This window comes from Lasiosphaeria miniovina (genome assembly GCF_030549165.1).
Source record: "Lasiosphaeria miniovina strain SMH2392-1A chromosome Unknown B0T26scaffold_3, whole genome shotgun sequence".
Classification (NCBI taxonomy): domain Eukaryota; kingdom Fungi; phylum Ascomycota; class Sordariomycetes; order Sordariales; family Lasiosphaeriaceae; genus Lasiosphaeria; species Lasiosphaeria miniovina.
In genome coordinates this window covers 3,999,711-4,014,827 of record NW_026848222.1, presented here as the reverse complement: position 1 = coordinate 4,014,827, position 15,117 = coordinate 3,999,711, and the positions used below count along the sequence as shown (strand labels likewise).

At 54.2% G+C, this 15,117-nt stretch overlaps 4 protein-coding genes across 4 annotated transcripts; 1 reads left to right on the top strand and 3 right to left on the bottom strand.

Annotated features, from left to right (window-relative positions):
* Nucleotides 1-2,005: 2,005 nt before the first annotated feature.
* B0T26DRAFT_233409 (uncharacterized protein) lies at nt 2,006-2,917 on the bottom strand. Its single transcript, XM_060433908.1, has 2 exons — nt 2,469-2,917; nt 2,006-2,277 (listed from the first exon to the last, which is right to left on the bottom strand). Exons 1-2 carry the CDS (start codon nt 2,659-2,661, stop codon nt 2,084-2,086), a joined length of 387 nt encoding a protein of 128 aa, XP_060298716.1. The 5' UTR covers nt 2,662-2,917; the 3' UTR covers nt 2,006-2,083.
* B0T26DRAFT_233415 (uncharacterized protein) lies at nt 2,715-3,926 on the bottom strand. The gene has a single exon (XM_060433909.1). It carries the CDS (start codon nt 3,468-3,470, stop codon nt 2,814-2,816), a length of 657 nt encoding a protein of 218 aa, XP_060298715.1. The 5' UTR covers nt 3,471-3,926; the 3' UTR covers nt 2,715-2,813.
* A 5,280-nt stretch (nt 3,927-9,206) lies between these two features.
* On the bottom strand, nt 9,207-11,144 carry B0T26DRAFT_739908 (chaperonin Cpn60/TCP-1 family; the record flags this gene model as incomplete). Its single annotated transcript, XM_060443779.1, has 4 exons — nt 9,207-9,224; nt 9,280-9,453; nt 9,509-10,901; nt 11,086-11,144. The coding sequence occupies 4 exons, from the start codon at nt 11,142-11,144 to the stop codon at nt 9,207-9,209; spliced, it is 1,644 nt and encodes a 547-aa protein (XP_060298714.1).
* An 889-nt stretch (nt 11,145-12,033) lies between these two features.
* On the top strand, nt 12,034-12,948 carry B0T26DRAFT_617104 (uncharacterized protein; the record flags this gene model as incomplete). The annotated part of the gene is made up of 2 exons (XM_060436005.1): nt 12,034-12,279; nt 12,349-12,948. Coding segments are annotated over 2 exons (846 nt in total), but the record flags the coding sequence as incomplete, so codon positions are not given.
* Between the last annotated feature and the right edge of the window lie 2,169 nt (nt 12,949-15,117).

Genomic DNA, 15,117 nt, shown 5'->3' with positions numbered 1-15,117 from the left:
GGAATTAGTCCTTCCTGTGTTTTTCTTTGAGACTTATTAGACGGGAACCGCTCTCTGTTGATGGATTCCGAGACACAGGTTCCTTTGCAGCGAAACGGCGCGCACGTTGACTGGTCCTTTGTGAGGGGGTTGGCCAACGGGCAAGACACTGCTTCCTAGTCTTCCACAACACGGAACGTGATGGTTGATACCTAGGCCCCAAGCAGCACGATTCAATTTTTAGAATGCGCAGATATTGGTGACGGGCCAGGAAAATCGGGGCACAAGCAGTTTTATTAACTGGTTCGCCTCCACAGACAGAGGACGCAGGGCAAACTACCCGGCCACAGGTTGTTGCTTCTGCAACATCGCCTTCTAGGTCTGGTCTGGCTGGGCGGGAGAGAAGGGACCAGCAGAGGAGGGAATGGTGGGCTTGTGTGGGCGGCCTGTTGCTAGGTCGTGGGCGGCCAGGGAGCCAGGCTCAGAAGGTGATGGGCTTAAGCACCAAGCCCTGTCCCTGCACTCTCGCTGTTCCCCTGTTCAGTTACTTTGCAGTGGAGTTGACCGGGTCAGCCATGGATGACACTACTGGCTCCTGCAGCCTCTGCAGGGAGCGACACCTCCGCTGCCCAAGCCGGCAAGGGACTGGCTTTTGGGGTTCGCAGGCCCAAAGGTCGAAGGGATTGATTGTGGTGCGGTTGGATGGGAACGGATAGACAGGCGCAGTCTAACGTTATCAAAAACGAGCCCTGGGATCGTGACCAGACAGGCCTTGAGACTGTCTCTCAGGGGCTTGTGATGGTGGGCTAATCCGAGCTGGCGTCTTCAAACGGCCGAGCTGGGGCGATGGCCACCGTTTACACCCCTCCCGCCGCTCTCTATCAAGCATAATATCTCCGTAAAACCATCTTATTCCAAGTGTCCGTTTCTTCCAGTCGCCACGAGTAGGCTGCCCAGGCCTGCCGCTCCCTGGTGTATGTACTGTGCTGTCCATGCATCCCGTGGGCTGCGAGTGCCTCGCAGACCTGCTGCTGCTCATGCGATTTTCTATCTTCGTGGCCCTTCTCCAAAGGCATCAAGTTGGGGCACCCCGAGTCCTGACCGAGGAAAATTGCAGAACGGAAAAGGGCATCGAAGGGGACCGAGGAGGATTGGTGGGGCAACCAGCTGCCGTGGTCGGTGGATGCCTTGGAAAGGCAGAGCATCCGTGCCTCTTTCGATATTGACGCCATTGGCGAAGTTGTGGACACACTGCGGCACATGTATGCAGCATTCTGCAGCATGATGCGCCCAAAAGCCTCTCAGGCAGCTTGGGGCAGGTACCGTGAAGTAGTTGTCTCTGCCGTCATATGAAACCACGGTGATGGCCAAAGTAAAAACTAGAACTCAATGTGCCGCCATGTCCCGCCGGTGTGCCGCCAGACAGAGTGATGCTGCTGTGACGTAACAAACGGTGCCATAAGAGAGCACTCTATCTGTAGATCGATGAGCTTGACGAAGTCGTTTGGGGTGGGCGGTCACTTCCACTGCCGACAAAGTCCTCTCTCAAAAATGTACGCAGCACCACCGAAAGTCAGGACCAGTTAAACGGATGTCGTTTATGAGGCTCAGTGGCGATCTCATGGGTACACCCAACACGTGGCAGTGTTGATGATGGAAGTCGGGAGTGGTTTCAAAATATTAGCCATCTAGCTGATTTGAATGGTCAACCCAGCAATATTTTGGTAGGAGCATAACTGATACCGTCAATTCTCCTCGAGGCCCACACACCCCAGGACCTGTCACGCCTGGCAAATTAGCTCGGCCGCCGTCTGAGATGACCTTCTTCAAATAGGTTTAGCCAACATCTACCACATGTCAATATTCCCGTAGCGCGGGTGAATTCAAGAATCGACAGCTCGCATTTACCTTATCGTTCAGTTCATGTTGCATTCATAACCCGTTGTAAACGGAGCATTCGAGAAAGAGAGACGCCTTGGCGTAGGGCGCTGAGCCTAGGGAAGTTTGCCATCCGTCAACTGGACCGAGAAAGTTGCTTCTCCGCAAGTCTCAGCCACAGCCCAGCGTGTCACTTACTCTTCTCATGCGGCTTGTGGTATTCTTACTATGTATTAGCGGACTTGCTTCTGATGAGCTGCACAGCACACCACCATATCTCTGGTGCTCTTCCAACTTGGTACCTTCGTGTACATAAGACGCGGTTTGTGGCTGCAGCGAACGCATCATAGAGTCTGGTGACGCCATGGACCTCCAAGACGCTCGGGCATTGCACAGTCCGTGCGTGGGGCCAATGAATAACTTGGCAACGATCTACTTAGTAGATGGACAATTGAGGCCCGCAAACGATAGTATTCCATCTGCGGGCGAGCCGTTCCGTCAAAAATCGAACAAGTCTCTACAGCTTCAAAGAGAAGAGCGAAACCGATTTTGATGCCTCGCAAGCCAGACCGGACTGATACATGCCTTATGCACGTGGTGGTGTTACGTACCTACTTTATGCTTGAGCAGCAGGGGAGCTGGCAGCGGGATGGCAGTGACTTGTTGCTGCATCGAAAAGGGGCCACACTGATTGTGAGTCCTGCACTGTCCGTTTTGGGAAATCGAGTTGCATCGCAGCATGCACGGAAGCATCTGTAGAAGAGCACCGAAGGGAAGCGTGGAGGGCAGTGAGTATATCCGCATGTATGTGTGCCATACAGCGGCGGTACAACGGTGCAGAGCAGACTGTCCGTCGTGGTGCTTGCTATGGACTCCGAACAGAGCTCCGGGGGTCCGCTAGGGACTGGCGACAAGTCCGGCCCCACCGCCACGAGCTGGCATCTCCGCGATGCCAGTCACTGTTTGTCGCTGGGGAAACCGAACGCCATTCTCTGGAGATGCCTGCCGGGGGGACTGGGGAGGCTTCTTGTGGGCTTCGCAGGCGTGTCAGGGGTCTGTCTTTCTTGGGAGTGTCCCACGTCCCAGGACAAGGGCAGCGAAGGCTCCCGCAGACTATCCCGTCTCTCTGGGAGCCAAATCGGAACCAGCCCGGCTGCTAAAGTCGGCAGGGAAAAACGGTTCCCGAGCCTGCACTCTGCTGCAGAGCCTGTCAGCCATTGCAGGGGAAAGGAGGCCAAGACAAAATGTACCCAGTTGAGAGCAGAAAAAGAAAGTTGCAATCTTCCCACCACACGATACAGTACCAGTACAGTATCACCCGCTAGCCAGTGGCCAAAGGCGGGTATATCAAGCGACATCAATGCCAGAGGGAAGACGGTAGGTATCCAGGAGCAGTGAAGAAAGTGGAGGACATTCGGGTTCGCCCTAGGGCGGGTACGTACGGTGAAACTAGGGAGGCACGAGCAAGATGAGCCGTCCATTCTTCCATCGGCGGTGCAGGTTGATTCTAAGAAGCAAAACAGACTGTTTGGGGGTTTTCCGAGCGATTCCACGTTAGAACTTAGGGCAGCGCCACTGAGGCGCATCGGTTTCCCGTTCGTTTCATGCGACATGCCAACCACGAAAGCGGGGTACCTCCCTCGTGGGGGGCGAAGAGATAAAGGAAAATGTTGTTATCAAGGAAAGGGAAGTTGACACTTTGGGAGAGATGGTGATTCGGAACTTTTGGGGAGGAAGGCGGAAAAGTGCGTGCCCGCGGGCAAGGTTTGGGCACTTGACGGGCCAGAACTGAAGTTATCAGCCATCTCATCGTGGGCATGGATGACAGCAAAGTCACGATGGAAGGCGCGATAGACTCTGCAACTCGGGGCCCCTTCCTGGCCATGGACCTCACTGGGAAGGTGGGGAAGCTCTTTGCAAGTCCTCTGTGTGCAACTCAGGCAGGCGCGTCCTAGACAATACAATGGTCAATGACGAGAGTCCTGCCAGAGTTGGCAGTCGTGCTGTGTGCCGACAAGAGGGTCAGGAAGTTCGAGTAGGTTGTATTCTTGAGAGGCGCGGCATTGAACAACCTGCCGAAACCACTGCAACCAGTTCCACTACCATTATGGCTCTGATATCTGCAATTTCTCCTTGATACCACTCTATACACGCGTTTATCTGACTAACGACGAAAGAGATGATAACGTCGTCCCTTCAAAGTACCTTAGTACACCAACCGACCCAAATGTGGAGCAAAGGCGGGAGAGTCAGAGAGGTCCTTCCTTCTGGTCCAAACTTAGGTTAAACGGTCGGCAAGTATTTTCAGGTTGGGGAGGATCTGACCTGACATTGAGAAAATCATCAATCCGCCGCCAGCTGATGATGACGGTCGCTGCCGCTCGTCTGGGTTTCTTGGCGAGGTGGTCAGCGAAGCATGCAACTGTTTCAAACGCCCAAAGACCAAAGATGGCATTTCTATCGCGAAGCTCGCCTCACGACTGACTGATGCAATCAAGGCAAGGCAGGTTGAGCGCCCCCCTGCAATCAAGGGCTGCACTGCCCCGGCTTGGACGCAACGGAAACCCAGGCGCCCCCGACACACAAGCAACCTAGGTACGCAGCTGAAGTTGCATGCACTCACTCTCGAGCCAAGGTTATGTCTGTGCTCGTTTGTGATCCCGACAAGGCCCACGACAGACAGCCTTGAAGCTTCAATCCAGATTACCTATGATGGTGGGGTGTGCCGCCGGGATGGATCGACATGGAGCTCTCCAACAAGACCGCTGGTGAAGCGGGGGGAGGCCTTTTTTCTCCTTTTTCACTTGGCAGGGCCCAGAGCCAGCCAGATGGCCAATAGAACTGGCAATGATATTGTCTGGGATCTGGGCCTTGGGATCTGGGATCCAACCGACAACCTGAGTCGGCCTGTCTTGGGGCCAGCCTATCAGGCTTTTTGTTCCACTCGAAAGACAAGTTCGAGTTTCAAGAATCTCGCGGACTCCTAATCTGGCTGGACCCCTCCTTGGCACCTTTACTCAAGCCCGGCCGAAACCCCCCTGCTAGAGTCGTTTCTAGGATTCTTCTGGCCCAAGACGTTGGGTCCCAGAAGTCTCCAGCTTTGGGGCTGCACCAAACCAACAACAGCAACACAATGCAGTCTTGGTCCGTAGCTCGCTGGGTACACACATACCCATTGGGGCGAACCTCTCCAGAGGAGCCCCGTTCCTAGTGTCCATCCAAACTGCATGAAGATGCCTACCATGGCCCTCCGCCAGGGACTGAAGGAAGGGTATGTATGTACGAAGTGTGTACAGTACATATGGACATACAGTAAGCTTGAGTGTGGGCTACTAACTCGGGGTTGTCTTGCTTGTCAGCTTGGGAAACCAGGACAGGCCAAATCATCCTGCTCGTCGATCAGACCGCCTAAGCTTTTGATTGTCAATGCCGTGTTTTTATTCTACGGCGGAACCAGAAGTCAAAGATCGGCAAAAGTCGCAGGGTCTTTTGCGGCTCAGTCCGAGCCCCAGATGATCGCACCAATTGCGGCGAGGCTGAAATAGTTGGGTCCTTAATTCCACCCCTTCTTAATTCCTTCTCTCTCTCTGTGGACATCAAGTACTTACAACTGAACCTCTGTGGACATCAACTACTTACAACTGAACGATACGCACAACCCAGAGCTGCCTCGATTCTCACTCGCTCCTGTCGAGACTCATTCTATCACGGCATGATGAGCCGGCATTCAGGGTTGTATGGCACGATTTGCGACGCAGGGGTGTATTGCGACTACGACTGTGATCGGGAAGGGGAATGTGATGGTCTGTGAGCTGCTCGCACGTTTGTTCACTCAGCCCCCCTAGGCCTAGGTAACTTCCAGCTGGGCTGCGGCCCCCGCACGCCCTCTAGTTTCACCCTCCGCGGTGGGAGAACGTCAAACACTTTCTCCGTTGGCCCAGATGCAGATGGGATCGCGAACAACCCTTGCCTTTTTGCTTCATTTTCTCCCTCCCCTGCGGATGTCTCAAGTTTGTTTTCTCTCCGCAGAAAGCGCGTAGAGAGTCCATGACTGGATGCTGATGAGCGTATCACCAACAGACACCCCTGGCTGCATCTAGGACCCCAGTAATTATACTGTTATCCATCCGCTGGAGACCGAGACCAGAGCAAACCAGGTCAAGGCCTGTCACAGTGCGAGTCTCGGCCGCGATGCGCCGTCACTGGAATGGCTAGCTGGCTTATTAGCTTGGCTGGCAGGCAAGCTAGCAGTAGTACCATCCACCAGACTCCAGAGAGGTAATAAAAAGAAGAAAAGAAATTCTCCGCCTGCGATGGGACTGCCACCCAGTGTCCCCCGGCAGCGGCGGCGGGGCCCCACCTCGCCGGGCCTATCACCGACACACCGCAAGGTCTTTTCTTCGGCACGGAGGCCGAATACAATTTTATATGGGGACTAGCGCGTGTGCCGACATGGCATGATCTGACCTGACCTGGACTTTTCTTGACGCGATGGGCGACTGCAACATTACCTTTTGATATTTCTCCGGTACGGAATACGCATCAAGCCTCCCCCGGCCGCCGTTGAGCTCGCTTTCTTCGGTTCGTTTCCTTCTTGTCTAGTTTCCTACCACGTACCTAGGATAATTGTTCCGCAAACGCCACCCCGCCCCCTGCTAGGCCAAACCACATGTGGTCCATTCCGGGCTCGCAAGCCCGTTGGCAGCGCTACATCGTGCTGCGAGCTGCCAACTGCGAACTGGTTACTACTGAGTTGATATGTAGTTAGAGTTGCTACGCAGTGCAGCTTTTTTTCTTAATGTACTGTACTCCGTACATATAGCAACGTACGAGCATAGGCAATTGGTCGGTGAGGATTAGTCGTTCATCGCTTCTGCACCGCTTCCACAAGTACGCCGCGCTACATACCTACACTAAAGTACATTAACTACTCTGGACATACACTACCGTGTCTTTCCCCGCCATAGCCCCGTCCACTTTGCGCACGCGCCCAGAAGCATGGCGGAGGGCATTCTCTTCTCTCTGACCTGAGTGGTTGTGAGAGTGAGGGCTTTGACGTTTTTCTCTCTTCTCTGTCTTAAGAAAAACATCCGTGTCCTGACAACACACACACACCACACACACTCATCGAGCCTCTAGCTCTGTTTCTTATGAAAAGCCCGCGCTTTGAGCGCCCGCCAGCACGGCTTGAGTTGCGGGGAAGCCACGAAATCACACCCTGGGAAAACAACATCGTGGCTGGCTGGCTCATCGGGGTCCCCTCTTTGCCGAGAAACTCGCAACCTGCCCGTGCTTGCCCTAGTCCGTGTGTGTGTCCGTGTGTATTCCCTCCCCTCTTCTCTCTGAGAAATAAGATCGGTCGTAAACCTGTCTGTGTGTTTGTGTTGTGCATAAGGGTTTTTCTACTTTCCCTTCTCTTGGCTCCATTCCCCCCCTGCCTGCCCTGCCCTGCCCTGCTCTGCCTGGTCAGTTCAAGGGAGGCAAGGCTGTATGTATGTGCCCACCCGCCGATGGCACATCTGTCTGTCTGTCCGCCATTGATGGAAAGCGAGCAAACGCGCTGTTTTTCTTTTCCCTTGGGAGGGGGGGACCTTGCTGCTGGTCTGGTCGAGGAACTAAATGCTCGACAGATCTGATCTGCCTACTGACTGCTACATGGCTCCAGCAAAACAGTGGGTACCTGCCTACACATGTGGGGAAAAGTAGCAGCTGTCACTCAGTCCGGTGCCGGGGGTTGGTGTTGTTAGAGTGGGATTCGCTCGGTTCTACTTGCTGGGCTGGAGACAGTAAAAGACTACCTAACTCGGTACGTAGTATAGTAGTAGTAGTAGTAGTAGCACTTTTCCCCATCGACCATGTGCTAGTGTAAGGTACACATGTGCATGGTATGTACGTATTTGGCCCTATCCCTTCGCCAAAGCGCGATGGCTACCTTGCCTTACCTTAGCTTCTTCTGGCTATAGGATACGGTATTTAGCTACACCGCTCTTCCGAGTCCGTAGCAATATCCGTACAGATCCGAACAGTGGGCGGCGGTCTTGAAAGCGAGGTCACGGGTTTGACTGCCGAGAGGGAGATAGATGTGTGAGAGATAGAGAGAAAGAAGGAAGGGAGAACCGCGGATGCTTTGTCTCTAGTACCCTCTCTCCGTTTTTGGGGTTTGCATACCTGTTACGCACACTTGCCAATCACCATACGCTCTCCCTGGGGCGTGTGAGAGACAATACTACGTAGTTTCCCGGGGATGGCATCAACAGCCTCGTTTATGGTTGACCGTTCGTGGGTAGGCCGGCCGGAGGCTAGAGGATTATCGGTGTAATAACCAAGCAGACAGGGTAGTGCAGGTATCCAAGCAAGCAAGCAACCAGATATTGTACGATATAGGATAATGTGTATTGCCCAAGATTGAATATCGTTGAGATTCGACTTACTACTACTTCATTATTGGCGTGAACCTCAACTACATCGATACTCCAGTGCCGTACAAGTCACTTGCTTGTCTTGGGAGTTTCGAGGCGCAATGTACAACACCAAGCCGTGGTTTCTGCTCCTGTGAAAAAGAGCAATATGTATAATCCCCAGCTGTGTGTACTACGGCAGTACGCCATTGCAGGCAAACAGACGCGCAGGCGAGTTACAAGGCGGGCAGACAGACGGACAGGCAGGCAGGCAGGCAGGCAGACAGACAGACAGAAATAAACAAACACATGTATTCGTCACGCCCTGCCCATGGCCGCAACAGGAGCCGTGTGCCTTGTATTGGGCTAGCATGCAATACATTCATAGGTAGCAAACAGAGGACCGAGCCAAACCGCTCCGGCCTCGGCATAATATCTCGATGTCACTTCTGTCCTCTCCTACTTCTTCATTGTTTGAAGTTACGGAGCGAGTCCCCAGGACAGGAGTCTTCGTCGAGTGAAGACTTTCGGACAGGGCGAGGAGGTCCCAAGAATACACGAATTTTACTGATCAGATACATCTGTCCACAAAATACTATACTCACCAGCGTGGCCTACAGCGCCATAGACCTCTTACATCAAGACCACATTGTACGAGCTTCACGAGCGCTCACTTTCCAGGGCCGGCCGTCGTCCGCCATCTCGGATGAGACGCCGCATCAGTCATGCTAGCGTGGATATAAACAACAGGAAATATAGGGACTCGTATGAACAGTGGCGAGCGGGAACAAATGTGGGACGTGAATCTTGTTTTGTTATTTTGGTGGCGTAGACGAGAGTATTAAAGCCTGTGGCGGCCGGCCAAACCCAGGCATACATGAGCCGTCTAAGCGCTACACGCTACACTCGCCCCCTATTCCCTGCACTGCAAACCCCCAAGGCGCGATGAGCTCAGTCCTCGTCCCAGTTCTACGTGACCAATTAGAAACATGTCACAAGGAACGAGAGGGGGTCTTGTACATACCGCGTTCGGTCCAGGGGGCTTCGGCCCGCCAGCCTGGCGAGCAACGATGATCTGGTCAACTGACAATATCGTCCTGGCGGCCTCAGTCGCGAGCTTAATGGCCCACTGTTTGGATACCAAGAGATCCAGGATGGCCTCCTCCTCGGCATCTAGGGTTCCGGTGTTTTTATCGTTCTAGTGGCCAAACTTAGAATCCGGTCAAGAAGGGGATGGGGAGATGGCAAGTTACCTCAATATCCACTCCCGTAGCCCAGTCATCTTCTTGCTGGTGAGCAGCGTAGAGCCGGCTGAGCACCTCGGTTGCGTCTAGGCCAGCGCTCTCGGCTAGAGTCCTCGGTATTACCTCGAAAGCCTCACCGTACTTCTTGATGGAATACTGAGCGAGGCCCTGCGTCTTGTCTCCAACAGCCTGTATCCTCTCGACGAGCTCGATCTCGGTTGCGCCCGCGCCCGGGACGAGTCTGGGATCCTTGGTGATGGCCTTGACAACGTTGACGCCGTCGTCGACGGCGCGCTCAATGTCGTCCAGATGGTTTTGTGTGGCGCCGCGGAGGACAATGGTCGATGTCCTCGTCGCATCGTTCTCTTGCCTGAACACGGTGACGCGGTCGCCGCCAATCTCGAGCGTCTCAACAACGTCGATACTGCCCATCTCGTCGGGCATGGGGGCGCCTAGCCTGGCCAGCGGCGTGGCTCCGACGACGTTGCACACCCGCCGCAGCTCAAACTTGCTGAGGATCTTGATGACCAGGATGCCGTACCGGTTGAGGTAGTGCATGGCCAGCTCGCCTACCGTGGACCCGGCAACCACCACTCTGAGGCCAACATCATGCAGCTCTTTGATGGCAGCCTCGAGTTGGGTTTCTTCGCCCGTGGTGAAGTTGAGCATCTCCTTGGCGTTGTGCAGCAGGACGGTGCCCTTGGTCTCGGTCTGGCTGGTGTCGATGGGGCACGTGTAGACGGCGACCTTGGCATTCTTGGCCTTCTTGACGGTGCCGTTGGGCTCCTTGCCGAACACCATGCCCTTGACGACGCGGCTCTGGTCCAGGCTGCCGCCCATGATCTTGACGACGCGGATGTTGTCCACGTTGAAGTTGGCGGGGTTCTTAGGGAGAACCGACAGGACAGCCTCGGCGACGAGGTTGGCGAGGAAGTCTTCGTTGCCGTTCTGCTTGCTGGCGATGACGGTGCGGATGGCCTTGCTCAGCTCGGCCAGAGACCGCAGGTCCTCGACCTTGTCGACCTCGAGCTCCTCGAGAGTGTCGAGAGCAATCTTTTGGGCGCGCTCGTAGCCTGTCACGATGTCGGACGTCTTGAGGCCCATGCGCAACAGGTCCTCGGCCTTCTTGAGCAGCTCGCCAGCGAAGACGATGACCATGTTGGTAGCATCGCCCATCTCCGACTCCTGCTGCTGACTGGCCATAACCAGAAGCTTGGCGGCGGGGTGGATAACGTCGAGCTCGCGCAGGATGGTAGCGGCATCGGAGGTGAGGATCATCTTCTGGAGGTGGTTGATGACGATTTTGTTGCGCCCATAGGGGCCCAGCGACGTCTGGACGGTCGACGAGATGGCGCGGCAGGCATCGATATTGCGGAGGACAGCGCCATCCTCGGAATCATAGCTGCAGCAAACAAAAAGACAAGCTGGTTAGAATGCGAGGCTCATGTGGTTTGGAGGGTCGGTGAGGGGAGATGGAGAACAATTATAGGGAGAGATGGAGATGGAGGGGGCTGGCGGGGCAATGAATGGAAGCCATGCACATAATGGAAGCAAGCAAATGGCTAGCAGCAGCGGTCACGACTTACTTGTTGTAACCCTGCTTGAACAAGCCGGCGTTCGGCGCGTTGGGTATATTCAAAGACATGGCGGGCTAAATCTGGCGAGCTTGTCTGGAGAAGTGTGGTTGAAAACCCAAGGTGTAGCAGTGCGAGATGGCAAGCAGTGCAAACCTTCGACTCCAGCACCCAGAGGCCTAGTCCAGTCCCATAAAAAAAAGTCCGTGAAGCAAATCACAAGTCAATACAACGGAGCCTTGGCCCAGGGCCGGTGCGGCCAATCAGAAGGAGCTAAGCCTGGGCCTAAACCTGACCACACCAGGCTAGGTACCGTCCCCACAGTAAAGCCACTGGAAAGAGTGGACCATAAGCTTCAGCCTTGTCCCGTCTGGCGGTCGCGACACCCTAACACTTTTGGGGGGTTATTATTACACGGGCAGGACCGGGGTCCAACATGGCTGTAAGGTTCTCGTGGAGAAAGAGCATCTCTCCGACTCGCAGCATCCAAACCTCCCTTCGAAAGCGCATTCATCAACTTCAATCTTGAATATTATCTCAGGTCACCATCGCATCTCGTGATTGACCATTGAAAACCCTCGCCTGTCCTAGCACCAACGCGCTTTTAGAATTCAGTCCGGTTGCCGAATAACGCACAACGTCACTCGAGCCTTTTTTCCCTTTTAGGGAGCCGTCGACAATGGCGCCAGGTACGTCAAAGGCGGCCGCGACCGTTTCTACACGTGTGGCTACTTCCTCGGCCCGCCTTCCACGCACCACCTTTTGCGCAATTCGGTGCTTCGTTGTCCTTGCCGAGTCCAACGAAAACTGATCTGAGTTCTGGCATCCCCCATCCCCCATCCCACATCCCCCGTCCGCTCTGTTCTATTCTATTCTGCATCCCATACCACACATTATTATCCCCGTGAGAGGAAGAAAATGGATTCCGACTTGGCTAACGCAAGCTCGCCCGAACCATCAGCCGCCTCAATCCCGCCCGCGCTACCTCCATCTGTGGAGGAGGCCTACCGGCGAAAATGCATCCAGCTTAAACAGCGTACCAACGAAGTCGAAGAGGCCAATGACGCGGCCAGGTTGCGCCTCGCGCGTCTCAAGCGCCAGGTAGAGAAAATGAGGCTCGAGAGGGCGTTCCTGCTCGAGCAGCTCGCCAAGCGAACGAGCGTCAACGTAGAAGATTCAGACGGCAGCCCCAGCCCACCGCCGACAGTAAGTCCTGAGACAGGCCACCCAGTCACAACCCGCGCACTTCGCACGCTGAACAGCAACAACGCGCAGCCTAAGGAGAAGCCTCTGCGCATCAAGCGTGGGCACCGCAAGCCGTCGATGATTCCAAACCTCGAGGCCACGCCGTCGGCTGCTGGGGGCGGAGGCGGAGGTGGCGGGGGCGGAAGCGCCAGCTTTGTCGGCCGGAGCCTACACACGCACTCGCCGAGCTCCGACACCTTCTCGGCACAGCACCTCGACGGCCAGACGACCAACGGCGTGCACAAGGCGCCTCGGAAGCCCGGCAACGCCTTTGACCTATACTGCGACGAGAACCGCGACTCTTTCAAGGACAAGAGCGACGACGCGGGCGCTGGCGTTGAGGAAGAGCTCGCGCGCGGTTGGAAGGACCTGCCCGAGACGCAGCGTGAAGAGTTCCAAACGCGCGCCGAAGACGAGATGGCCAAGTACCACGCCGCAAAAGAAGATTACGACGAAAAGGCCAAGGCGCGTCGCGAGCGCAGCACCGCCAAGGGTAACGACGCCGATGACACGGAGCGGCGGACGGCGGCAGAAGAAGCACGCGCCGACCAAGCGCAAGAAGACATCGAGATGGACATGGGAAACTACGATACAGATCAGGAGACGCAGGGGGAGAAGCCAGATGAGTAGCAGGATACTTGAGCAAATTCCACCACCTGTCCCCATAGCGAATCTGAAGTTTGCTCATAGCGATGCTTCCCTAAGCGCCCCCGTCGCGTCGGAGAAAGCTAGAAAGAAGATGGAAGCGTTTCGAGCGAGTGCTAGCAGGTGGCATGTATCTTTATCATCGCCTTTTATTCTTCCCTATTCTTTACCTTGGGGAATATGCTTTTAGCCGGAGCATTTGATGGAGGGAGGGACGGTGGGGGGTTGTACGTTTTTGGTTTGCTATGTTTTCTTGCTCTTTTTTCTCCCAAAAGATAAACTATGGTCATTTAATGAACAGGGACAACCAGCGAATAAAAAGAGAAACGGCTACACTATCTACCTACTTTGGGTTCCAGGTATTGGCCGACTACACTGCGGGTAAACATTCACTTTATATCAGGTTTGGCGTCGAAATAGAAAAAAAAGAAGTGGTTGTAGTTTTTGCTCTAGGTTCTTGTTTCGTTCATGGGCCATGAAATACGTCTGCTGCGGCGCTTCGTATGGTAATAATGAGGTTGAACGATCCCACCGTATATGTCCCCCTTTCTCATTACATTCATATCTCTTGAGGCGTCATATAATAACTCCCGATATGTCTTTTTGCTTCACTCGAAGTGCTATCTCGGTCTGTCTGTCTACATGGGTGTATATTTAGTTCTTACCGTCTCTGCTCACTTAGCACCGGGTCAGTAGCGGACCAGCAACTGACCAGCGGCTGGGACACATTAAACTGCAAATTGATAGTCCCTGGCAAATCGGCTGGGAGGTTAACGCGAGGAGCTCTGGAGTCGAAGTTGATAAGATATCGGTAAGCAGCCACGGATCGCTCCGACAGTGGTGGCTACGCAGACGGCGGATGCTTGTCGGTATTTACGCCGCTAACCTGGGCCTGGAGGGTCGATACGGTCTACTTGGCGGTTGCTCGTCGGGTTGGTGAATTGGGCGAAATAGTCCGACGCGGCCTGTTCCTTCGTCGGTATTTGCGCGTGCTTGTACTCTATCTGTCGAGGGACCGGCTCGCCGTCAGCGCCCTTGCGGTGGTCAAGCGTGGAAATGAGATAGCTCCCCAATTCCTCCGAAATGCTTTCCTCGGAACGAACTGCCAATGCGTGGTCGTGCCTTTGAGATTATGGATAGCCTCCCGGAAGGCGTCTGCTTCTTCGTTCCGGGCGTCGCAGGATGTGGCAAGACATACATGGGCGAGATGGCCATACTGTTTTCTTAGCACGGCGCATCCGGACGGCACAAGAGCCCACACGACAACGTTGAGCCTGCCGGACTTCAGATTCTATATTTCAATGTCAATAACAATAAGAGGGGGGGGCTTTCCAAGACTTAAAAGGCCCCAATAACCTACGGCTTGCCCAAAAGATGTTTCGCCAAGGGAGGCAATAGCTATAAGAACCCCTATTATAGAATTATAGAGGCTTTTCTCTCTCCTAGAAATACCTACCTATTAAAATGTTTTTCTTAGCCGCTATATTTAACATTCAGGAATTGGAATGTACTCCCCGTCCAGCCCAGAACCCCAACCAAACCCCACGATAGGCACCAACGCTGTCAATATGGAGGCAATAATCGACAAGATCAATCAACTTCTCGAAAAGGTCGCACCATCGAGAAGGACCTTGGCACCAAGTTCGTATCCCTCGAGGCGGAGCTCCATGCAAATAACAATTTGCTAATGCCCCGTCTCGTTGCCACGTAGGTCCTCCGTTCTTATCTTCAAGTGCGTAAACTAATATCTCAAGACGCGAGAACGAGCCACGCAATCTAGGAAGCTCTCCAAATACTAGTGGAGGGCATAGATTTAGTGAAAATGACGGAGAGGTGCGTAGAGCCACTCCTTGCCTTGTACCCTATTCGAAGCTCGCCGTCCAAAGAGGTCCGCAAAACTTATCAGATGCCGCATGGCGGATATCAATCTTCATAGAATAATGTCTGTCACTCATGTCCTCGGGACGATTGATCGAGGAAGGCGCCGCAGTGTCATCCATTGTCTCGCGCGGATTACACAGTTCCTGCTGTAAATTCCCATAATAGGTGGACATTTGGTAGATATCATCAACATTCTCAAAAAGGCGACGACAGCAATGTCATGTGGTTGTGTAGTCTGTAGTCATATGGCGGCCGTACAGTACAGTACATGTA